The following is a 25393-nucleotide window of genomic DNA, read 5'->3' on the forward strand; positions in this document are numbered from 1 at the left end:
GGACAGTATATTGAAAAAGACCCTCTGCTGTAGAGAACGCAGTCTTTTCCTTTGCGTCTTCTGCAAGGGGAATCTGCCAGTACCCCTTTGTCAAGTCTAGGGTAGTCAAGTACCGGGCATTACCCAGACGGTCCACTAGCTCATCTATGCGAGGTATGGGGTACGCGTCGAACTGGGATACTTCGTTTAGTCGCCGGAAGTCGTTGCAAAATCTTGTGGTGCCATCAGGTTTGGGCACCAGCACGATTGGGCTGGACCACTGACGGTGGGCTTCTTCGATGATCCCCAACTCCAGCATTTTTTTTACTTCTGCTTTTATTTCCTCCCTTTTTGCCGCTGGCACCCGATAGGGCCTCACTGTTACTCTGGCCCCAGGGTTCGTGACGATGTGGTGATATGTCTCGGTTGTTCGACCCGGTTTTGTCGAGAACACATCTTGGTTCCGGAAGATCATCTCAGACACCTCATTCTTCTGGTCTGGTGTTAAATCGGGAGACACTCTCACCTGTTTGGAAGGCTTGTTTTCCTGGGTTAGGTCTTTTTGGACCGTTGTGCATGCCTCTTGTGCATGCCAGGGTTTCAGAAGGTTAACGTGATAAATCTGTTCTTGTTTTCTGCGTCCTGGCTGCCGCACCTTGTAGGTTACTTCCCCCACGGGTTCAACCACCTCGTAGGGCCCCTGCCATTGGGCCAGAAGCTTGCTTTCTGCCATGGGTACCAACACCATAACCCGATCCCCTGGTTGGAACTGTTGCACTTTTGCCTGGCGATTGTAATGGGTTCGCTGGGCCTCCTGTGCCTTCTCCAAATGTTCCCATACAATAGGGGTAACCCGGGCTATCCGGTCTCGCATCTGCATTACATGCTCTATTATATTTCTCCCCTCATTGGGTTCCTCTTCCCAGATCTCTTTGGCGATATCTAGTATGCCACGGGGGTGACGCCCGTATAATAACTCGAAGGGGGAAAACCCAGTTGAGACCTGTGGTACCTCCCGGATAGCGAACATAAGGTAGGGTAGTAGGGTGTCCCAATCCTTCCCGTCCCAACTTACCACCTTCCTTATCATAGCCTTGAGGGTTCAGTTAAACCTTTCTACCAACCCATCAGTCTGCGGATGGTAGACTGAAGTTCTCAGGGTATGTATATGGAGCAGCGTATAGAGGTCCTTCATTAGCTTCGCCATAAATGGGGTTCCTTGGTCGGTTAATATCTCCTTCGGTAGCCCCATTCGGGCAAAGATCCCCACCAGCTCTTTGGCTATAGTTTTAGAGGCCGTGTTCCGCAGGGGGATGGCTTCTGGGTAGCGAGTAGCATAGTCCAAAACAACAAGTATATATTGGTGGCCCCGAGCCGTCTTCTCCAGGGGTCCCACTAGGTCCATGGCTATTCGCTTGAAGGGGACCTCTATGATGGGAAGGGGTACTAAAGGTGCCCTCAAGTGGGGACGGGGACTGTGCAGCTGACACTCCGGGCAGGAGGCACAGTACCTCCGCACTTCTTCATGTACTCCGGGCCAGAAGAACCGTCGTAGGACTCGTGCCAGGGTCTTCTCTACCCCCAAATGCCCCCCAAAAAGATGACTATGAGCAAGACTTAATACAGCGTTCTGGTGTTTTTGAGGTACTAGGATCTGCTGTACTTTCTGCCCCTGTACTGGTGCAACCTTCTTCATTATGAAGTAGGGTCCTGGTCCCTGGGTTTTCCCTTCCACGGGGACCCCATCTATTTCAGTCACCTCCTTCCTAATGTTGTCATACCTTGGGTCTTCTGCCTGGTCCCATCCAAAATTTCCTCTCCCGGGGCTAATCTGCCCAAGATCTAGGGGCCCAGTCTCTGTTGCCTCTACTGGTTCAGAAGCATTAGGGTGGGGGTCAGACTCAGGTGCTTCTCCCTCCTGCGTGGCCTCCTTTTCAGCTGCGCGGGTCCGCCTACCTACAAGAGCGACCCTCTGGCTTTGGATCAGTATTCAGGTTCCCAAGGCCTTAGCTGCCCTTCTTTCCCTTTTTGTCTTTCTACCCTGTCTGGGAGTGGAGAACAAATCTGGGGATATTTCAGAGAAGATTGGGGGTTGACAGTCTGCTGTGGATGCCTCATCAATTTTAGGGTCCCCATCTTTCTCCAATCCCCCTACTGGGAGTAAGTTTCCAAACCCTGGGAAGTCCCTCCCTATGAGCACCGGGTATGGGAGTTTAGGGACTACACCTGCTGCTACCTCAGTAGTGTTCCCTTGGATCTCGATTTTTACTGGGATGGTGGGGTAGTAACTAACTGTCCCATGGACACATGTTATCCCTGTACATTTAGCCTGCAGCAGCTGACTACGCTTCACGAGCTTCCCTGAGATAAGCGTGATAGCACTGCCCAAATCAACCAGTGCCGTGGTCCCTACCCCATTTAGTTTCACTGGTCTGGTATACATATGTGGGGTTAGTCCCACAAGGTGGATTAGGGAGCATGGATCTGCCCAGTTCCCCAGGTTACACTGCATAGGCTCCTCAGCATTGGGACACTGTGCAGCTATGTGTCCCCACTCCCCGCAGGCATAACATCTGTATGGAGCCCTAGGCGTTCCCCGGTCTCTTGGTTTGGGCAGTCTAACATCATGATCCTCTTCTCCCTCAGTGCTCCGACTCTTTGTGGCCTCTGATGGGCCTTCAGCCTCTCTCTTTTTCCACCTGGGCCCTCCTGGTGGCCCAGTCACCCGAACTTTAGGGCTCAGTGCTGCTAGTTTAATCTGGGGTGCCTCTTCCTTAACTGGTCGGGTCAGCTCCCTCGCTGTCCTTTGCCTCTCTACCAGGGCGACAACCTCGTCATAGGTGGAGGGTTCGTTCTGGCTTACCCAGGCACGAAGGTCTGGTGGTAGTCCCCTCATGTATCGGTCGATGACCAGAACCACTAGTATCTCTTCCGGACTCCGGGACTCTCTTTGCAACCACTTTCGTGCGAGATGGATGAGGTCATACAATTGGGACCGCGGAGTTTTGTCTTCCTGGTACCTCCAACCGTGATACTGCTGGGCCCGCACTGCTGTCGTTACCCCAGATCTGGCCAGGATCTCTTTCAGCTGGGGGTAGTCTGCCGCAGCCTCTTCAGGCAGATCATGGTAGGCCTTCTGGGCCTCCCCACACAGGAATGGGGCAAGGATGCCAGATCACTGATCTCGAGGCCAGGCCTCCCGTAGGGCTGTCCTCTCAAAGGCCAGAAGGTATGCCTCTACATCATCCTCCCATGTCATTTTCTGCAGCCAATGGCTGGCCCGTATGAGCCGCGTCCCATCATGGTCGCGATTCAGCTCTGTAAGGGACTTTATCTGGTTTACCAGTTCCCGCAACATAGCTCGGTCTTGAGCAGCCTGGTCCATCAGCAGGCGATTAGTCTCTTGCTGCAGGAGCACTGCCTCCTGTTGGGCAGCTGCCTGGACACGGGTAGCCTCCTGCTGGGCCGCCGAAGCTTGTATCAGCGCCCGCACTACGTCATCAATTGTGGTGGAAAAAAAATAAAACCTCTCCTTTTTATTTTATTTTTTAAATCACCCTCCTTCTTCCGCTGCACTGTGCACCCCAAGATCCCACCCTTGACACCAGTGTGACAAAGTTCCTCCTCTATCTTGGTGGGTCCTACCGCTTATTGGGTGGATTTTCTTGCCTCAGAGATTCACCATGTGGGTTGGGGAACAGCCCAGAGACCTTCCCCTCTGGAAGAACCCACAGTCCAGGTCAATTGGGAGGTTTGGGGAGAACCCGGGCCCGCCCTCTACTCCGGGTTCCAGCCCAGGGCCCTGTGGACTGCAGCTGTCTATAGTGCCTCCTGTAACTGCTGCATGACAGCTACAACTCCCTGGGCTACTTCCACATGGCCTCCTCCAAACACCTTCCTTATTCTCACCACAGGACCTTCCTCCTGGTGTCTGATAACACTTGTGCTCCTCAGTCCTCCAGCAGCACACCCTCTCACTCTCAGCTCCTTGCGCCTCTTGCTCACCGCTCCTCACACTCGCACCACAAACTGAAGTGAATTCCTTTTTAAAGCCCAGGTGCCCTGATTAGCCTGCCTTAATTGATTCTAGCAGCTTCTTCTTAATTGGCTCCAGGTGTCCTAATTAGCCTGCCTGCCTTAACTGGTTCTAGCAGGTTCCTGATTACTCTAGTGCAGCCCCTGCTCTGGTCACTCAGGGAACAGAAAACTACTCATCCAGTGACCAGTATATTTGCCCTCTACCAGACTCCTGTACCTCACTGGTCTGGGTCTGTCACATTAGATTAACGCAGGCAGCAACTCACTAGCATTTCATAAAGTCCAAACACTAAGCACAGTCTTATAAACTTAGTATCTATTTTAACAATGCTAACACACAGGGGAGCCAGACTGGTTTCCAGCTATGCATGTGTGAGTGTCAGTGAGACCTAGGCATGAGCTGGCACCTGGTCTGACAGCGTCACAATCTGAAAAACATGATTTAACATAGCTTCCAAGATATTTTATTAACAAGCTTGGAAGGACTAACTATCTTTTGACAGCGTGGATACCAGAACTGGACAGAGTATCCAGTAATGCCATCATAGTAATAGTAATAACACCTCACTTACTTCTAGTCAATACACTCTTCTATTCAACATACCCTTGTTTATACATCAAAATATTGCATGTTGACACATAAGGCCTAAAGCTTAAGCATATATCACAACTACACTAAAGAACTCCCATAAAGCCTTGCAAGTAACGTTAAGAGAGAGAGAGACACACAACGGAAATTTACTAGTTTGATTTGTTTTAAAGTAAAAGAACATAATATACTCTCATAACCTATTTTAAGTTGTTTTTCTACTATGCTAAAAACCACAAGAAAGGGATAAGTGTTGTAGGTGAATAGAAGTTCCAACTGCAAAAGGGAAAAATGAAGTAGTTGGCAAAAAACATGTTTTCAGCTTATATTCAGTTGTATTGGTCATTGTTTTCATGGAAATATAATGCACAACAGAATGTTTAAACCATGTAGTCAACAAGTTCCTCTTTGCTAGTGATTGGATAATAAGTTACACAGTTAGTTGTAAATTGTAATATAAGAAAAATAAGTAATGTATAAAAAAACCTACAGATTGCAAACCAAATCAGACCAGAGCAAATGGACAGGCTTGGTAACCCCAGTTTGGTAAGTTTTGCCTTTCCGTGTGCCTACTGACACATTTTTAGTTAAGGCAAGTTGACTTCATAAACCGAGTTGAGCTGGCTATTCAACGACTTATCATTCAGTGCATAAACCAATGCTTATACAGATTGGCTCTCTTAGGTACCTCATCAAAATGGGAGGTCATGATAATTATCCACCTGACCACTAACTCATTTTCTGAGTCACTGCTTTCCAAAATATGGGCCCACCCCCCAATTCCTATAAGAGTGATCTTCATTATTGGTTCCTAGATATACGACCTTGCATTTAGCTGTATTAAAAACACATGTTGTTCAGGTGAATCCAGATTAACCAGGCAATCCAGATCACTCAGTAGAACTGACCTGTCAATCCTACTTTACCAGCATTTTTTTATTTTCTTCTGGGACATTGTGATGGGATGTACAAACCCCACACTGGGTAACAAGGGGTTAAGGGATCATTTTGGGCTCACCCAGCCTTGCCCCGACACACCTGCAACAAATGCTCCATCTGCTGGAGGAATTAAAAGGCAGGGAATTAGCTAATTGGGTGGCAGAGCTGGAGGTGAGCAGACCTGCAGCCCACAGCTCCTGCAGAGCAGAGCAGAGGGAAGCCTAAGTGTCTGACACAGCTGCCTAAAAGGGCCCTCCCTGAGGGAAGAGAGGACCCACCCCAAAGACAAGCAGCAAGGGAAGTATCCTCTGGATGTTGGACTTTGGTAACCCCCTTTACTTATTGTGGTTTGGGTTTCCCCACCATAGGAAAGCCTTGGACTAAGCTGACCCTGAGGGGGTGGACGAGAGGAAGAAGCCCAGGGAGGACAGTCTTAAGCAGCCTTAATTGCCAGACTACTGGTAGCCCAAAGGGCTCTGGGTCGGAGCCCAGTGGAGTAGGAGGGTTCAGGCTCCCCTCCCCACAACCCCCTTGGCAGTCAGGAGTGGCAGCCGTGACCACTAAGCCACGCTTCCCAAGAGAGGTCCGTTACAAATTGGTGGAGAATGTGGGAAACACCCCACCTCTGAGAGAAGGGGAGACTGACTGACCTAGGCAAATCACCTGATGTAGAATAACATGGGCTGGTAGGCCATCAGAGATGGAGTCAGAACGGTTGTTGAAATGGATGACTGAGAACCAGCAGGCAGAGCAACAGCAACAGCTCCTGCAGCAAATGGCCGCCCAGCAACAGCAACTGGTTCAGAACTTAGGGGCCCAGAAACAGGAACAGCAGCAAAGGTTAGTTCAACAAGTTGTGGCATTAATGAAGCCCGAAGGGTCCCCCGGAACTTCTCCATTGGGGGGCCTGGGACCAAGCCCAGGAACCCCACCAGTACCCATGAAGCTCACAAAGATGGGCCCTGAGGATGACCCCGGGGCTTTTCTGATGACATTTGAGCAGGTGGCGATGGCTGCCCAACGGCCCCCTGACCAGCACAGGCCGTAAACCAAGGACTGGATGCAGAGACCACCCAAGACTACCCTCAGGTCAGAGCGGCCATCTTGGTCTACCTCAACATTACTGAGGAGACCTTCTGCCAGAGGTTCCGCGGAGAGAGATACCCTCCAGGGGCTCAACCCCGGGTTGTCACCCAGAAACTGCGAGATCTATGTTGGAGGTGACTAAAGCCAGAAGGGCGGCCTAGAGTAGAGGTGGCCAAACTCATCCTGGTGGAGAAGTTTGACCAAATCCTCCTAAACGGGGGCAGGGACTGGATGCTCAGACATCAACCAGAGTCACTTACCTATGCTGTGTGACCGATGGAAAACTATCTGGCAGCTGAGACAGCTCTAACTCCCACATCTGAGCCGTTGCTTGACGCCAGAGATACCCCTCGACAGAAGGGGGAAGCCAACCAGGGAAGACAGAAGCTACACAGAGTGCCCCAGCCTATCAGGGGCCCAGCCAGCCCTCAAGCCTGGGGCTGGGAACCTGGGAGAAACCCCAGGCCCCCCAACCTCAGCCCGAACATAAAGCCTGGGGTCCCCAAGGGACTTCCCCACCCAAAAGCCAGGAAGGGTGAGGGGGCCAAGAATCTGGGGGAAGACATCCCCAGAGACCCAGTTCCCAACCAGCAGTCCTGGGGCTAAACATGGGGGCCTGTTTCTCCTGTGGGCATCAGGGACACCATTATCAGGAATGCCCCTATATGGAGTGCAACTCTGGGCAAGTATGGATGGCAGAGAGCTGTGCCTGGAAGCGCACCCCAGCAAAGGTAACAGTTCCTGTACAAATAAATGGGACCGAGGTAGTAGGTCTAGGCCTAAACTCTGCGTGTGGGCAAACTCTGGTCCGGGATGACGTGGTTCCCTACCCTGAAGCCCCCAGGGAGACCATCTCCCTGCAGTGCATTTATGGGGATTTATGGGTGCCCTGGGTAGAGGTCACCACAGGGGACAACACTAAGCCCCCCTCATAGTAGGGCTAGCCCCAACCCTAGCCTACCACATTATCTTAGGTCAGGATTGGGAACACTTCTCCGACATATTGAGGGAATGTAGAACTGCTCCCGGGAACCCGGAGGAAGCGCCCGAGGGAACCAGAGTAGGAAGGGAACCCCGGCCTGTGACACTGGCTGGAGTAGATTAGGAGCGGGACCTAGAGGAAGTGCTGCCGGAAGATCCTCCTAATGAGGAGACATTACAAACCCCACTCTAGGAAGGGGACTTACTGACCCAAGAGACTGATTTCGTGAAGGACCAGAGGGAAGATGAGACCTTGAGCCATGCATATGAACAACTTCCAGTGGTTAAAAGTGAGGTCGTAGATCCCCACCGGGTTGCGCAATACCCTCAAAGACCATTGGACGGGAAAAATTCGGTCACAACTCCTCATCCCTCGGTCACATCGATGAGAAGTCATGCGACTGGCCCATGCCATCTCCTCTGCAGGCCACCTTGGACAGGAGAAAACTTTGGCCCAGATCTTAGACCACTTCTTCTGACTTGGCGTACATCAAGAAGTTAAAAACTTCTGCAACTCCTGCCCTGAATGCCAGCTAGTTGGGCCAAAAGGTGGGGGGAAAGCCCCTCTCATCCCTCTCCCGGTCATCAATGTCCCCTTCAAATGCATTGGTATAGACCTTGTCGTCCCCCTGGAAAAAAGTGCCGCCGGATACAAACACCTATTGGTGATAGTCGATTATGCTACTCGCTATCCTGATGCAATCCCACTACATAACACCAATGCAAAGACTATTGCCATGGAACTACTGAAGGTCTTTGCTCAAGTAGGCGTTCCCAAGGAGATTCTCACCGACCAAGATACAAACTTCACGTCCCGCTTGATGAAAAAAGTCTGTGTCAGTTTATCACCTGCAACTGGATGGCCTGGTTGAACACTTCAACTGAACCCTGAAGCAGATGCTAAAAATCTTTATGTCAGAAAACCTGCGTCATTGGGATCAACTGATCCCCCCTCCTGTTTGCCATTCAGGAAGTCCCACAAACCCCCTTGGCAGTCAGGAGTTACAGCCGTGACAACTAGGCCATGCTCCCCAAGAGAGGACCATTACAGTCATTGATAAAGATATTGAATAGCATTGGGCCAAGAAGAGATTCTTAGGGAACTCCACTAGAAATGCCAGCACAGAATGGTGATTCTCCATTTATAATTACTTTCTGAGGTCTACCAGTCAGCCAGTACTTAACCCATCTAGTGTGCTTTCTTCATTTTGTATATTGCTATTTTTTTAAATCAGAATATGGAGTAGTACAAAGTCACTTCCCTTACAGAAATCTAAATATGTAAATAGAACTGCCTTTGCCAATGAAACTTGTAATCTCATAAAAAAAGCAAGTTTGTTTGACACAATTTAATTTCCATCAAACCATGTGGACTGGCATTAATTACACTGCCATCCTTTAAATCTTTAGTGACTGCATCTTCTATCAGCTTTTCCATTATTTGACCCAGGATCAATGTCAAGCTAAGTGGCCTATAGTTACCTAGGCCATCCTCTTTACACCTCTTGAATACTAATCCTCTTGAACTTGCCCAGCATTCCAAGGATTTGTTGTCCAGTTCTTACTTAAAAAAAAACTAGAGGCTGACAAATTTAACTGGAGTCAGAAAATACTACAAGAATGAGTAGAGGTCTGGAAAACTGCCTTAGGCCTGGTCTACACTACAGATCGAATTTAACCGCGTTAGGTCGACCTAAAGGGCTCTTAAAATCGACTGTTGTACTCCTCCCCGGCGAGGGGAGTAGCGCAAAAATTGACTTTGCTGGGTCGAATTTGGGGTAGTGCGGACGCAAATCGACGGTATTGGCCTCTGGGAGCTATCCCAGAGTGCTCCATTGCTGGAGAGCACTTTGAACTCCGATGCACTAGCCAGGTACACAGGAAAAGCCCCCAGAATCGTAGAGCGTAGAATGTTTCTATGCTCCCCCTATCATCTCTGTCCCTAAGGTTATCGCAGATTAGAAGGCGAAAAAAACGCACTAGTGATGACATGTTTTCCGAGCTCATGCAGTCCTCCCACACTGATAGGGCACAGCTGAATGCACGGAGGCATTCAGTGGCAGAGGACAGCAAAGAATTAAGTGAGTGCGAAGAGCAGAGGCAGGACGCAATGCTGAGGCTAATGGGGGAGCAAACGGACATGATCAAGCGTCTGTTGGAGCTGCAGGAAAGTCAACAAAAGCACAGACCCCTACTGCATCCACTGTATAACCGCCTCCCCTCCGCCCCATGTTCTATAGCCTCTTCACCCATACGCCCAAGAACGCGGTGGGGATGAGGCTCTGGGCACCCAGCCACTCCACTCCAGAGGATGGCCCAAGCAACAGAAGGCTGTCATTCAAACAGTTTGATTTTTAGTGTGGCTACATAAGCAATGTGGCCTTGTCCTTCCCTTCTCCCCCACCCCACCCGGGCTACCTTGTCCGTTATCTCATATTTTTTTTTAATTAATAAAGAAAGAATGCATGGTTTCAAAACAATGGTTACTTTATTTCGAAGGGGGGAGGGTGGTTGGCTTACAGGGAATTAAAATCAACAAAGGGGGCGGGTTTGCATCAAGGAGAAACACACACAACTGTCACACCGAAGCCTGGCCAGTCATGAAACTGGTTTTCAAAGCTTTTCTGATGCGCAGAGTGCCTTGCTGTGCTCTTCTAATCGCCCTGGTGTCTGGCGCGAAACGATTGTCTGCTGTTGCTTTCACGGAGGGAGGGGCGACTGACGACATGTACCCAAAACCACCCGTGACAATGTTTTTGTCCCATCAGGCATTGGGAGCTTAACCCAGAATTCCAATGGGCAGCGGAGACTGCGGGAACTGTGGGATAGCTACCCACAGTGCACCGCTCCATAAGTCAATGCTAGCCATGGTAGTGAGGACACACTCCGACGACTTAATGCGCTTAGTGTGGACATACGCAATCAACTATATAAAATCGATTTCTAAAAATTGACTTCTATAAAATCAACCTAATTTCGTAGTGTAGACATACCCTTAGTGTTAGATATTACAGAAGCTCAGTGAATTTAGTTTATCCAAGAAAAGATTAAGAGGTGACTTGATCACAGCCTATAAATATCCACATGGAAAGAAGGGCTGTAATCTAGCAGACAAAAGCATAACAAGATCCAACAGCTGGAAGCTAAATCTAGACAAATTCAGGCTAAAAAGAAGACGTACATTTTTACTAGTAATGATAATTAACCATTGGAACAATATATCTACAGATGTCATGGATTCTTCATCACCTGAAGTTTTAAAACTAGGACAGGACTGGGTGTCTCATAGCACAGGCCAGAGAATTTCACCAAGAGATTCCTGCATATCTTTGAGAAAATCTGCTCTAGGCTCAACCAGAAGTTGGATGCAGGAATCACTTGGTGAAACTCTCTGATCTGTGCCATGCAGATGATCAGCCTAGATGTACACAAAGGTTCAAACCATACTTGGTTTTCCCAACTGAAAGGAAAAACTGAAGCTGAAATCAAATATGCACACAGCGGAAACAAAGAAATATTCAGTTTCCTGCTAAGTATGTATGAAATTACACTCTGAGGAAACAACAATGCAATCTGAAATAGAAAACGTAAAATTATGTAAAAACACCAAGAGGAAGTGCTGTATTGTTGTGATTCAGAGCTTACCTCTTCCCAGCATGTTAGCTCTCTGTCCTGTAGGCCAATCGTCCACATATCATTTAACCTAGATTATATGAAAACAATATCAAATTGAAGTTTCTTTAGGTTGGTTATTTTTAGTTTGTGAAGTTGTAATGAACAAAGACATCAGTCAGCAGTGACAACAGTCTAAACCTCAGAAGCATTCCCCGTTCTCAAATGCAGCAGGAATTCCTTAGCCTAGAGACTGTTGCTTTAGCCAGTGCCACAAAAGCTACTAATAGACTCAAGATTTTAGCACCTTTCAGGATCATCACATGTAAACCCAGAACAGTATTACAGCACCAGTCTTGTTGCTTTTGTGCTACAATGAACAACTTCATAACAGCTTTGCTCAGAGCTTGAGGATTTGGGCTGCTAACCTGTGAGATTTTAACTGAAATCCTCCTTTTTACTGTTCTGCTCCCTCCTTCCTTTCCATCCCCCACTGGCAACTCCAGACCCTGACCACAGGGATTAGTGATGTGGCCAAACCCTACCTAAAGGACATTTTAGATGAAGAACCCACTACCCCATCACTCTATTGGCGTGCCCAAATCTGACTATGCTGCTCTCAATACCAGTAAGCCCCAGCCTCTCAGGAATGTTCCCTTCCCTGATGTTTGTCTGCCTAGGGACTCATGTTCCTCAGTGAGATGCTGATAACATGGTCACATTAAGCTGTTAGAGAGCCCTCATTCCTGGTTCTTCTGCCCAGCCAATCTTCTTGCAGCCATCCTGGAGACTCCTGGGAATAGGTCTCCTACCTAGGAATTGAGTAACTCCTCAAAATGATCTGTTCTTCTCACCACCTCACCCAGAAAAAAGGCTCCCATTAGAGTTAAGAAAGCCTCCAGAGACACCTCCTCCTTTACCTGACTCATCTCCCAGTGACTCTGACTCAGTACCTCACTCCAGGTTTTCATATAAGTTATAATAAGTTCATCAGTAAGGTAAATAAGGGTTGGAGATTCAGACAGGGAAAACCCGAGGGTTCTGACTCCTCCGCTAAAGCTCTCACTAAGAAAAATCAGAACAACAGGGTACTTACTTTGCCAATCCTCAGTTCCTTAGAAGAGACAGTGGCTGCTGAATGGCTTAGTGGCAATGAAAAAAAATCTGTGCTTATTCTGAGCTGTACCAAATCACTAAGGAAAAGCATAGTACCTTTGGTTGGGTCCCTAAGGGTATGTCTACACTGCAGTTAAACATTTGTGACTGGCCTGTGTAGACATTCGGGCTCGGGCTGGAGCCGTTCCCTCTTTGGGGGGGACCCGGAGCTTGGGCAAGCCCAAGTGAGCTAACATGGGCAAGCCATAGGGGTTTAACTGCTATGTCTACACTGCAATGTAAACCCAGGATTATGGGATTCAAGTCAGATGACGCTGGGTTGGAGAATCCAGGGCTTGAACATCTACACTGATTGTTACCTCTACGTTAAGAATTTTCAAACCTGAGCTCAAGCCTAGGGTTCTGGGGTCCACACTACAGCATGCAGACTCGAGTCAAACCAACCATATCCCAGACTTAAAATCACAGAATCATAGAAGATTCCTAGTGCCCTCCCAAAATCTGGCTGCTCTAGCCTTTGACCTTGGTGCACTGTGGGAAAACTTGACTGCCCACCCTGCACATTACAGGAAGTTTGAACAGCTGGTCAACACATCCTGATGAGGTGTCAGTGTGCTCCCAACTGCCGGAGCCAGCAACATGGAGGATGCACCTTCTGAAGAAATTCTCTTGCTTGCACTTTCATGCCTATGTCAGGAAATGGGCAGCGCTTCCATGAGACACTGGAGGACATTTCGATGGTATTTTCTGACCCACCAGAGGCACCAGACAGAGCTTATGTTGGAGCAGCAGAAGGAGGATGCAGACATGGCATGATGTTGCTCATGACACTAATTACAGCCACTGATAACCCCTATGTAAATCAGCACTTCTGAAGCAGGGCTATATGCACAGACTACTGGGATCACATTGTCATGCAGACCTGGGCTGAGCAGCAGCAGGTCTTTTTTTTTTTTTGCACAAAGAAAGCTACATTTCTGGACCTTTGTGAGCAGCTTGCCCCAATCCTCCAGCATAAAGATACACACATGACGGCAGTCATCTCAGTCCAGAAGCAGGTTGCTATAACTATCTGGAAGTTGGCTACCCCAGACTGCTACAGGTCCGTTGCCAACCAGTTTTGGTGTGGGAAAGTCAACTGTGGGTAAAGTGGTTGCAGAGGTTTCTGAGGCAATCAGATATGTGGTTTACCCCATGGTGGCAGGCATAAAAGATATTCCTGAAGTAACTGCTGGCTTTGAGAGAATGGGGTTTCCAAACTGCACCTGGGCCACTGATGGACTCGTGTACTCACAGTTTGCTCTCCTCAAGGAGCACATAAACCATAAACTGTAATACTCTATAGTTATGCAAGCCCTCGTGGAACACAGATTTATGAATGTCAATGTAGGTTGCACTGGGAAAGTTCATGATGACAGGTTTTTTTGCCAATCGGAGGTCTACATTCATGGACAGGCTGGGACACTATTCCCACCAAATGACATTGTCATAAATGGAGTTACTGTTCCCACAGTTATTCTGGGGGCCCCTGCATACCCTCCTTTGCTTTGGCTTATGAAACTGTATCCAGATTTAAGAGATTCTGGCAAAAGACAGTTTAATTACACTCTTAGCGGGTGTAGAATGGTTGTTTTTGGCAGACTGAAATCCCGTCGGAGACGTTTACAGACCCATTTGGATGCCACATCACTGTGGCTTGTTGAAGGCATAGGTGAGTCATTTCCCCCTGAATGGACTTATGACAGCGAGTGATCACTGAATTGCTACACTCAGCCAGAAAGTGCACCCACCGCAGCTAGAGCTGGATGCACCTGGGCAACAGAAGTCCAGGATGCTTTGTGCTCTCACTTTATGGAGGTGCATGGGCCAATGGCAGAGGGGAAATAGTACCTTTATGAATATTCCTGTGGGGGGGTAGGGATGGGGCTCATTGATTTGGGGAGGGGGGTTCAGAGCTTGGGGAGGTGTAAGGGGTTGATTGCCATGCAATGTATTTATGCATGACATAATCACTTGTGAAATGGTGAAAGGGGGATTCACAGTATGGATTGGTGTAAGGAAGTGATCACAGAATCATAGAATATCAGGGTTGGAAGGGACCTCAGGAGGTCATCTAGTCCAATCCCTTGCTCAAAGCAGGACCAATCCCCAACTAAATCATCCCAGCCAGGGCTTTGTCAAGCCTGACCTTAAAATCCTCTAAGGATTGAGATTCCATCACCTCCCTAGGTAACCCATTCCAGTGCTTCACCACCCTCCTAGTGAAAAAGTTTTTCCTAATTATCCAACCTAAACCTCCCCCACTGCAACTTGAGACCATTACTCCTTCTTCTGTCATCTGCTACCACTGAGAACAGTCTAGATCCATCCTCTTTGGAACCCCCTTTCAGGTAGCTGAAAGCAGCTATCAAATCCCTCCTCATTCTTCTCTTCTGCAGATTAAATCCCAGTTCCCTCAGCCTCTCCTCATAAATCATGTGCTCCAGCCCCCTAATCATTTTTGTTGCCCTCCGATGGACTCTTTCCAATTTTTCCACATCCTTCTTGTAGTGTGGGGCCCAAAACTGGACAGTACTCCAGATGAGGCCTCACCAATGCCAAATAGAGGGGAATGATCACATCCCTCAATTGATTGAAGTATGGATTGATGTAGATAACTGTATGGAGGAATTGGGTTTGTATACTAATTCCTAATTATCCCTGATCATGTGTTTACCCCTATTATTTTAAATACACATTGTATGATGTGATGCAGTGACAGCAATAAACTTTCTTGATGACAGAAATTTTTTTATTTATAAACATATATTAGAAAAATACAACATTCACCCATTGCCAGGCAGGCCAGCTGCCATTACCACACCAAAGCACCAGTAAAACAGAACCTTAAAGGAAAAAACAAAAACAAAAAAATAAGTGCATGAACAAGTGGAAACAATGAAACAATGTACAAGACAGAAACTCCTTACCGTTGCATGTCCCTTGACTCCCCATTCTCCTTTCCCCAATAACCACGCACTTGGCCCGGGGGGAAGAGGGTGGAGGCAACCACGTGAGAGGCAGTTCCAAGCTGTTTCTGGACTGCATCACAGGATACCGTGCAGGGGACTCGGGCCATGGTATGGGTGATGCAGCAGGAGCCTCTACTCTTGTGGCTATTAGTGATTTTAGCCTCTCAAACAGCTCTTCCTGCTGAGCTCTGTCTGCCTCCCTTAGCTACTGTTCCTTTTCCAGGAACTGAAAAGCAAGTCCCTGCTTCCACGCTGAAAATCTATCCTCAAGCTGTGTAGCCAGCATGAGCCTTTCCCATTGCCTCTTGTCATGCCTTTCCTCTAGCCGTAAGTCCCTCTGTCTTTGGTACTGGACCTGCTTGTTGGCCCTGTCCAGAACTTCAACCATAAGTTCATCACAGAATCGCTTCCTCGTGGAACGGTCTGTGAAGGCACATTAGCCCAGGCTTCTGCTAGTGCGGGCAAACTGGGGAGGTACGGCAACCACTAGAGGTTGGCAAACAGCCAACATACAGAGCTCCACAGCCAATCTCCTTACCCTCCATTTCTGGACAAAATTTCAAACCCTACGCAAATCTGGCACAAATAATCTTGTCACCTATGGACTACATGCACCACTATTAACTGAAATGGACTAGATATGTAAATGGAACACATTTTGACCTTCCCCCTCCCCACCCTCCCAGTTCACTGTTTCCAGGTGGCTCATTACACCATTGGATGGTTACAGAATGCTGTACTTACAGGCATGGCAATGTATTATTTTAAGCAAAAATCTGTGCCTTCTCAAATAAAAGTTCACTTTCAAGGTGTTTTTAATGTTTGCATTTCCTGGTCACCAATTTGAATTCCATGTGGTGCAGAGGGGGGGCGTAACCAAGCCACTGGTGGGATACAGTCTGCCATTAGCAGATACATGCTGCTAGCTGGGCCTTTAACAACTTTTGCATTAGCTCATAAAACAAAAATCCTTCCCATTACTGTATTAAACATTAAAATGGAGTCAGAAACTTACTGGGCTCAGGTACAGCTTCTGTCCTTTCCGTGTCTGCTGCAGGCTGCTCCTCACGGGAGTGAGGGGGATATCAAGCAGCTCCTCTGACTACAGCCCCAGGATCTGCTGCTGCTGCTCCAAAGCCTCCTTTGGGACTAGTTTCAGCAACTAAGTCACTTCAACTGTGCTTATTTGGCACCTGCTACTGGCTCCCATCAGTCCCCACACTGGATTCTGGGGCCAGAAGAGCCCCATCCCAGCTGCATCATGCAGCACCATTGCCAAACTCATCATAAAACGGGCATCTCAGCAAGTTGCCCAAGATGCAGTTTTGGTCCCTGGTCTTCTTGTACTCAGTCCTGAGCCACTTAATCCACTCCTTGCACTGGTCACCAGTCCAGTAAATTTGCAACGCTGCCAGATTCTTTGCTATTTGCTGGTATGCAGGGTCATTCCTAGTAATTTTAGTAAAGTCAACTGTTTTCTGGCCTCACACCAGAGATTTCCCAAAATCTGTCTGTGCTCCCATGACCATGAAGCAGCACACTCTGCAAAAGACTTCTGTTCAGTCTCCACTGCAAACACAGAAGGCTCTCTGAAGGCGTGTTTGCAGCTTGGTGTTAAGAAGACAATGGAGGGGTTAAACACTGACTGACCGGGCTGCTGCACTACATCAAGGTGGGCTGCTTCCATCTTCCTGGAGTTGATGGCCCATGAGACTGTGGGATACTTTTGGCAGACACCCAGGACCTGAGTCAGGCGGGTTTCATCTAGCCTGCAAAGCAACAGGGCTTGAACCCTGGGTCTCAGTTAGATTCTGACCTGAACCCTCCAGCCCCACAGGGTCCTAGGACCAAGCCCAAGTCTGTGAGATGTGTGTATAGACGGAAGGGGGGTTTGGGCTCGGGCTCATGCCTAAATCTGAGCCCGGGCTTACATTGCAATGTAGACGTATCCTATGTGGCTCTGTTTGCTACAACATCCTGTGCTTTCCTGTTATGACTTCAGGCATAACCATCACATACATAAATGAAATCACACTGTTTTAAAGCTATATTTGGATTTTTTTATTTGGTCATAGAAATGTCGTGTTTGATTTGTTTTTAATTAAATCACAAGGGAACTACCCCCACACTCATGAATCCTAGCTTCACTCTATAGCATCCAGGTAGAGACAGAAGTTCTCCAAGAGGTCTCGCATTGGACTGCTTCGGCTCACCACTGTCTGCTCTGCACAGGTCTGCTGCAGCCTTAACAACTCCACTCAGTCTGCCACTGTCACGCCACTCTGATGCCTCCTTAGAACTGCTTCAGTCTTCTACTGTCTGCTCAGGAAAAGATGCTCAAAGCAGTTTAAGTTTCTGGGTTGAGATGTCTCCTCTACTTCCTACATTTGGTTACTGATGGCCGATTAAGACTCTGAATAACTGCTTCCCCTTAACCACCATGGGCTCGAATGAGTTCACTATTTTTTTAAATAGGAACACCACAACATCCAGTGCAAATAGCTACAGTGTGACTGGGGTGCAACCTGGAAATAGGATATTCCTGTGCCCCCTTAGTTCTCCAACCTGGGCTGTCTCTCACAATGCTTTGCCAGTGACAAGCAGTAAACCTGTCCAGCACAACAGCATGTGGAGCCTCACACCCAGATAGATTTTGTGTGGGGACACACACAATCGACCTTATAAAAACGATTTCTAAACAACCGACTTCTATAAATTTGACCTAATTTCATAGTGTAGACATACCCTAAGATAAAGATATTGAGCTCCTTGAGTCTCTCATTGTAAGGCATGTTTTCTAATTCTTTAATCATTCTCATGGCTTTTCCCTGAACCATCTCCAATTTATCAGCCTCCTTCTTGAACTGTGGACACCAGAACTGGACACAATATTCCAGCTGCAGTCACACCAGTGCCAAATACAAAGTTATTAGAATCTCTCTATTTCTACTCAATATTCCAGTGTTTGTAAATCCAAGGACTACATTAGTTCTTCTGGGCACAAGTATCACACCAGCCCATTTTCAGCTGATTATCCACCATGAACCCCAAGACTTTTTTAGTCACTGCCTCCAAGTAACTGTAAATATGGTCTAAATTCTCTATTCTTAAATGCATGACTTTACACTTGGCTATATTAAAGCAAATACTGTTTACTTGCATATAGTTCACCAAGCAATCCAGATTATCATCAGTTATCTGCCCTGTTTATTATTTAACACACAGATTGGAGAAGTGGTATCTGCAAACTTTATCAGCAATTATTTTATTTTTTCTTCCCGGTCATTGATAAAAATGTTAAATAGCGTAAGGCCAAGAACTGATCCCTATAGGTGTGATGCACTGGACCTCAAAGTAACACCCTGTTGCTCCCATTCATCATTCGTATATGCTTGTGATATTCCATACAAATCATGCCATGTAAGATACCATATGAAAGGTATCCATATGATCTGCTGAAACTCATCATTTTGTCAAAATATGTATATTGCTATTGCGTATGAAGTTATGAGATTTTGCTATATGGTTGTTATTGAAATATGTTGTGACTTTGGTAGACGCCCACAGCTAATTCTCCAATTACTAAAAGGGTGGTGACCTACACCCAGGCGGGCATTAAATGACCATTGACGAGCAGAGAAATTTTAAACAAGAGATTTACAATTCTGTAAGAGACAGTTGTGCAAGCACCACAGAATGAGGATTGCTCAATTCTGTGACTCAGCAAGGCACACCAGGACATGTTTGGGCTAGTGTCTTCTAGGCACATGGACTAAGGATATAAAATAGGGGACAGTGGAATCATGCTTTTGCCTTTCTCCTCCCCACCTACGCTGGAGCAACAAGAACGCTGAGAAGATGACAGCTTCAACAGAGGAGACAGGTCCAGGCCTGTGAATTAAGAACTGTAACCTACCTGCAACATCCAGTGAGGTGAGAAAAGCTGTTTGATTCAAATCTTGCTCAGTCTGAAAGTTTAGGATTTAGAATGCATGTTTACTTTTTCTTTCTTAGGTAACTATCTCTGACCTTTACTCCTACCACTAATAATCACTTAAAATCTACCTTTCTGTAATTAATAAACTTATTTTAATGTTTTATCCTTACCAGTGAGTTTGTCTAAAGTGCTTGGGGAATCTGCTCAGATTACAAAGGCTGGTGCAAATGTCCACTTTCCTTTGAAGAAGCATCAAACTAATTCATTCTGAGGGAATTCTGTGCCAAAAAATTAAAAATTCTGCGCAAAATATTTTAAAATTCTGCAAATTTTACTTGTCAATAAAGAAACGTGGAGGCTCCAGCATGGCAGTGGGGAGCACAGGCCACTGGCAGCACAGATGTGGGAGATCACCCTGCACCCTTCCCCCCGGGGGACAGATTCGGCAGTGAAGCTGCACTCAACCCTGTCACAGAACAAAAGTGGGGCTTGCCCCAGAAACACCCCAGGGCCCCTCCTCTCCACACCAGATGCACCAAGATAGCGAGTGAGAGGAACAAAATCTCACACGCACACTCAGCCCTGGCCCCCGATCCAAGTTTGGGGCAAGCAGGCTCAGCCCGGCAGGATCCAAGTGTAGAGGGGTTAGTATGGGGGGATCCAGGTGTAAGATGAGACAATTCTGTGTGGGGCAATCTGGGTGCAGGACAGCTAGGTGTGGGATCCCAGTGCGGGGAGATCTGGATGAACAGGAGCTCATTGGGGGGGTTCTGCAGAGGGGTCCAGGTGAAGGTAGTTGAGGCTCAGCAGGGAGGGGTCTGGGTGTTGGGGGATGGGACTTGGCCGGGCTGGGGGGCAGGGATATAGGTGTGTGGAGCTCTGAGGAGGAATCTTGGTGCTGGGGGAGTGGGGCTTGGTAGGGTGAGGTTCGGGGGCAGCTGATTGGGGTTCACTGGGGTGGGTGTCTGCGTGCAGGGGGCTCTTTGCGATGGTCCAAGTGCAGGGGGGACTCGTAAGAGTCAGGGTTCAAGTGCAGGGGGGCTCAGCGGGGAGTGACCTGGGTGCAGGGCTGGTGGTCTGGGTCCAGGGGGAGGGGCTCGAGGGGGGTCTGGATGCGGGAGAGTGGGCTCGGTGGGGGTTCGGGTGTGGGGGGCTCAGTGGGAGTTCGGGTGGGGGGGCTGAGGCTCGGCAGGGGAGCCCAGGTATGGGGGGGGGCCTCTGGATGCACAGAGGTTGGATGGACAGGGAAGCGGCTCCCCGTACAATGACCCCCTCCTTCGGCGTCTGAGGAGCGATGGGGGCAGGAAGCAGGGGAAAGATGGGTGCAGAGCTTCCTGCATTGGGGGAGGTTTCTGGAGGTGGGTTGACCTGGCCCCAGCTGCTCCTTGCAGGGTGTGACAGGGTGCTGACCAGGAAAGGCTAAGCAAGCCCTCTGTCACTCCAGCTCTAATTAAAGGAGGTGAATTGGAGTTGACTAGAGGAACCTGAGCCTGATTGGCAGAGGCGGAACAGCTGCTAGCCTGGGGCTGTATACAGGCTCAGAGGAAGGAAGAAAGGGGGGAGAAGCCAGAGAGTGGAAGGAGAGGGGTAGCTCTCCCCTCCTGGCTGCAAGAAAGAAAAGCCTCTAAGGCTGGAACCCCCAGCAATATGTGATAAGAAGTGGTGGGTTTGCACCGTGTAAACAAACTGCACCGGTGACTGCTCAGCCAGAAGGTCTCTGAGTGATTTTTGGAGCAGAGCAGAAGCAGGACCAAGGGGGGCCCTGCTATGCCCTGTTACACGGGAGAACAGAAAGTCCTCTCCTCCCCCACTGTCAGCCCAGCAGGACCAGCAGCCGAGCCCAGCACAGGGTAGGAGCCACCAGCCAGGGCATCCCCAGCCCTGCCACCCCCTGGGTGATTTACCTCTCCAATGACTGCTCCAGGCACCAAAAATGACACACCTGCACTGCTAAGGAGGGGTATGTGACCGCTCTTGCGGCTTTCCTTTGCTTCCCCATCATTTTCTGCAGGGAAGCAAAGAAATCTGCATGGGATATGAATTGTGCACAAGCACAGTGGTGCTGAATTCCCCCAGGAGTAACTAATTAAGGAGCTTGCATTGTTCAAGTGAAAGTCTTGAGCAGTGTAAGATGGTACATTTCTGGGGTGCAAGGCTGGAGCGATTGGCTGGTGTTTCCCTCTGTATTAGTTCATTCGTGCCTTAGAGAGCATTCGTGCAACTTAGCTGGGTATCTCTGTATGCTGGTGGCTGAGTGATGATAGCACCTGGAGTGGTTTGCTGCTTGTCACTAGCAAAGCATTGTGAGAGACTGTCCAGGCTGAAGAGTTAAGGGGCACGGCTCTCCCACAATTCCAGGTCATACCCTGGGGATCCCATCACAATAGGACCCTACTAAAAAACATACCCGCTCAATGATGATTTCCCATTTGAGACCTGTCAGTTAACCAGTCTTTAATCCATTTAATGTCTGCTATGTTCAGTTTATATTGTTCTAGTTTCTTAATCAAAATGTCATGTGCTACAAGGTTAAATGCTTTACAGAAGTCTAAGTTATCTGGACCCCTAATTTAAAAATGTTGAACTTTGAGAAATACTATCGAACATCCTCAGTTATTGTTCAGATGGAAAGTATTTCTTCATCAGCAGCAGCCTTTTCCCCAAATACAGAGCAGAAAAGTCCTGGACACTTCTGCCATTTCTGCATTATTATTAGGATTGGAAGGATTAAATCTGTATTAGTAAATGTCGGCAAATGTCAATTTCACAGTACAAACACAATCTCACAAAGAAATATTTCCATCAATAATAATCAAAATTTACAGATGGGCAAAGTAAGAAAAACACTGCTTGAGAATTTCATTAGAGTTTGATTTAAGGATATTTACTTTCTATATTTGGACATGCGATGTTGACAATTTGTGTTTTAGCTGTTATAAAGGTTTAATTTTTCGAATCTCAACATCTACTGTTATCCAATAATTACTGTCTGACATGGCCCCTAATTTCCCACAACTGAGAAAATGTAAATCAATACAAATAAATTTTAAAATGTTTAAAACTCATAATTTTGTGCAACTGTGAACATTAACATAATTCTTTAAATTTTTTTAAATGCTTAAAAATAAACTAATTATCTGTCAAAATTATTTTAAAAAATTAATTCTGCCCATGCTAATTATTATTGACAATTCCTAACCTAATTTCCATCTACTAAAGAACCAATACCATTATGAGGGTTCCTTTTGTTCCTAATATACTTTACAAACTCTTTATTGTCCTTAACTCTGATGGCCTTGGACTGTTCCTTGTGTCCTTTTGCTTTCCTTATCAATTTTCTACAATTCCTAGGTTTTTATTTATATTTATTATCATCAATTTCCCCTTGTGTGTGCATCTTCTTTTATTTCCCATCTAAACCAGGCTGTTTTTTAACCAGTGTAGCTGGTGGCGTTGAGAGGATCTAGAAAAATATTCTGAAACAATTCCCAATTATCATTCACATTTTTCTGTTTAAATTCTCTCACCTAACTGATTTGGCTCATGATTGTTTTCACCTTTGTGAAACTGGCCCTTTTAAAGCACCAACTGTATATATTACTGTTTGCCAGAAGCTGGGAATGGGCAACAGGGGATGAATCACTTGATGGTTACCTGTTCTGTTCATTCCCTCTGAAGCACCTGGCATTGGCCACTGTCGGAAGACAGTATACTGTGCTAGATGGACCTTTGGTCTGACCCAGTATGGCCATTCTTATGTTCTGATGGTTTGCACTTTGCACTTAACAAATACAATCAATACTAACTTTCTCCCATCCTTTGTATGTTTTATTTGTTTAGATTGCAAGTTCTTTGTGTCAAGAAATAGTTGTTACTATGTGTATGTATAACACCTAGCACAGTGGGGCCTCAATCTCCACTGAACCATGTAGGGGCTTCCTACAGTAACAAAATGAGGGCTGCCAAAGCCAGGATTTAGAAGGCACTGTGGATTTCACTGAAGGCTGACCTGACCAAGTGAGCAGAAGGACAGTCCATGCGCCCAGTGGATGATGGGTAAGAAGCAAGTTTTCTCTTTTCTGCAGTTCTAAGGGATGGCAGGGTTGAGAGTAGGCCTTGAAATTCTATAAAGAACCCCCATCTCAGTGATGGAGAGAACAGAAAGGTCCAAGGTGACTCTGGACCACTGATTCAGGAACAGGGAAGTGGTCCATCCAAGCACTGTGGAGACCGAGAAGGGGGAGAGAGTCAGGCAGGACTCAGTCTGGCCTTGGTTTGGAGGCCAGATTCCTGAAAGGGCTACTGGTGGGACCTTCATGGATTGGCCCAGTAGCTGGCAGGGGATTTCTTGACAGAAAAATGGGATCTACTACTACAGAATCCAAGATGTCAACAACAGCCTGGTTCCCCTGAGGGAAAGTACCAGGAACCTCAATTTAAAAGTACTGGTTTGCTCCCCAGGACTGGACTGATGAGAAATCATTGCTGAGTTGACTTTGGGCTGAAAATTCCAGAGATCCTGGAACTTGGGGTCTTAGCTTGTGTTTTAGTAAATTTTAAGGAGAGATGAGGCTGTACCCAGAGCAGCATGTCCCAAGTCCACTGTTTTTTAAATGAAAAGGTGTACCAGGAGGAGGTCTGTCAGATGTATGAGAAGTCTCTCATTATGTAAATAGCTGCAAAAAGATCCTTGGAGATAATGAAAGCAGGGAAACCTCAGAGCACGAGCTCACATAGGGAGCTCTCTGAAGAAAGAAAGGGAGCTTGAACCTTCAGAGGGGAGAGCAGAAAGACTTCAGATTGAGGCAGTGACCCCAGAAAGAAGGTGCTCTCTCTCAGGAAAGAGGGAGTGCCTTAAGGCAGTGTGTGTGTGTGTGGGGGGGTACTTCCTTTTTCTTTCTGCTGTCCAGAACTCGATATAGCAGAAGAGCTCCAAAACATTTCAGGCACCCTGGTCACTAGCAGGGGTCCCACTAAGCCACCAAAGGGCTAGTGGGAGCCCAGCACTCAAGGTACCTTGCAGTTTGTGCTTAGTTCTAAATCCTGTGACTGAGGCCTAAAGATGGCCTGGACATTTCATCTTCACCAAGACACAGACAGAGGGTGAGGAGACAGAGTGCCTGAAAGGGGAGGGGCTGAGCAACAAATTTCATACTCTTTTGCTGTGTGACTGACACCAGAAGGGAAGGACCACCCACCATAAAATACCTCTAAAAACCAACTAGTTCTGCTCCCTCACTCAGCATTGATCTGCTTTATAAACAAGCAGTTCCAGCATTTTCAGTTAGGCCGTTACCAATAGTAACAAGTGCCACCAAGGCATAAGATTGAACATACTGTTCCCCCTTTTATCTTGTCAGGGATGCCCCCCAGAAAATTCTTGTTCTGTTCAGTGAGTTTTCAACAGCATCAGACGCTCTTGTTGCCTCTTAGCATGGCAAGGAATGTTCCTTTCCCTCACTTCAGGGAATTTCACCTGTCCCCAAGCATTACACTGGGAATATACAGCCCATCACAGGCATATTGTCAGATATCAGCTTATTATTTTTAACATATTTATCTATTTGAACAAGGTATTGATGAATAAAAACATGCTTACTCCATTTGAAACAAAAGACCAAACCTAGGGAAGCTCCCATTACTGTTTATCATAAAAGATTAGGGTTGGAAGAGACTTCAGGAGGTCATCTAGTCCAACCCCCTGCTCAAAGCAAGACCAACCCCAACTAAATCATCCCAGCCAGGGCTTTGTCAAGCAGGGCCTTAAAAACATCTAAGGATGGAGATTCCACCACCTCCCTAGAGAACCCATTCCAGTGCTTCACCACCCTCCTAGTGAAAAAGTTTTTCCTAATATCCAACCTAGACCTCCCACACTGCAACTTGAGACCATTGCTCCTTGTTCTGTCATCTGCCACCACTGAGAACAGCCTAGCTCCATCCTCTTTGGAACCGCCCTTCAGGTAGTTGAAGGCTGCTATCAAATCCCCCCTCACTCTTCTTTTCTGCAGACTAAATAAGCCCAGTTCCCTCAGCCTCTCCTCATAAATCATGGGTCGGCATTGCCTTCCAATGGACTCTCTCCAATTTGTTCACATCCTTTCT

At 47.4% G+C, this 25393-nt stretch overlaps 1 protein-coding gene across 2 annotated transcripts in view; it reads right to left on the minus strand.

Annotated features, from left to right (window-relative positions):
* LZTR1 (leucine zipper like post translational regulator 1) overlaps positions 1-25393 on the minus strand; it is a 268122-nt gene that overhangs the window by 182513 nt on the left and 60216 nt on the right. For both annotated transcript variants that reach the window (XM_065403185.1, XM_065403186.1), the window contains exon 7: positions 11258-11315. In XM_065403185.1, coding sequence (XP_065259257.1) covers positions 11258-11315 — 58 coding nt within the window. The remainder of the gene's footprint in view (positions 1-11257; positions 11316-25393) is intronic.

This window comes from Emys orbicularis, chromosome 4 (genome assembly GCF_028017835.1).
Source record: "Emys orbicularis isolate rEmyOrb1 chromosome 4, rEmyOrb1.hap1, whole genome shotgun sequence".
NCBI classification, from domain to species: Eukaryota; Metazoa; Chordata; order Testudines; family Emydidae; genus Emys; species Emys orbicularis.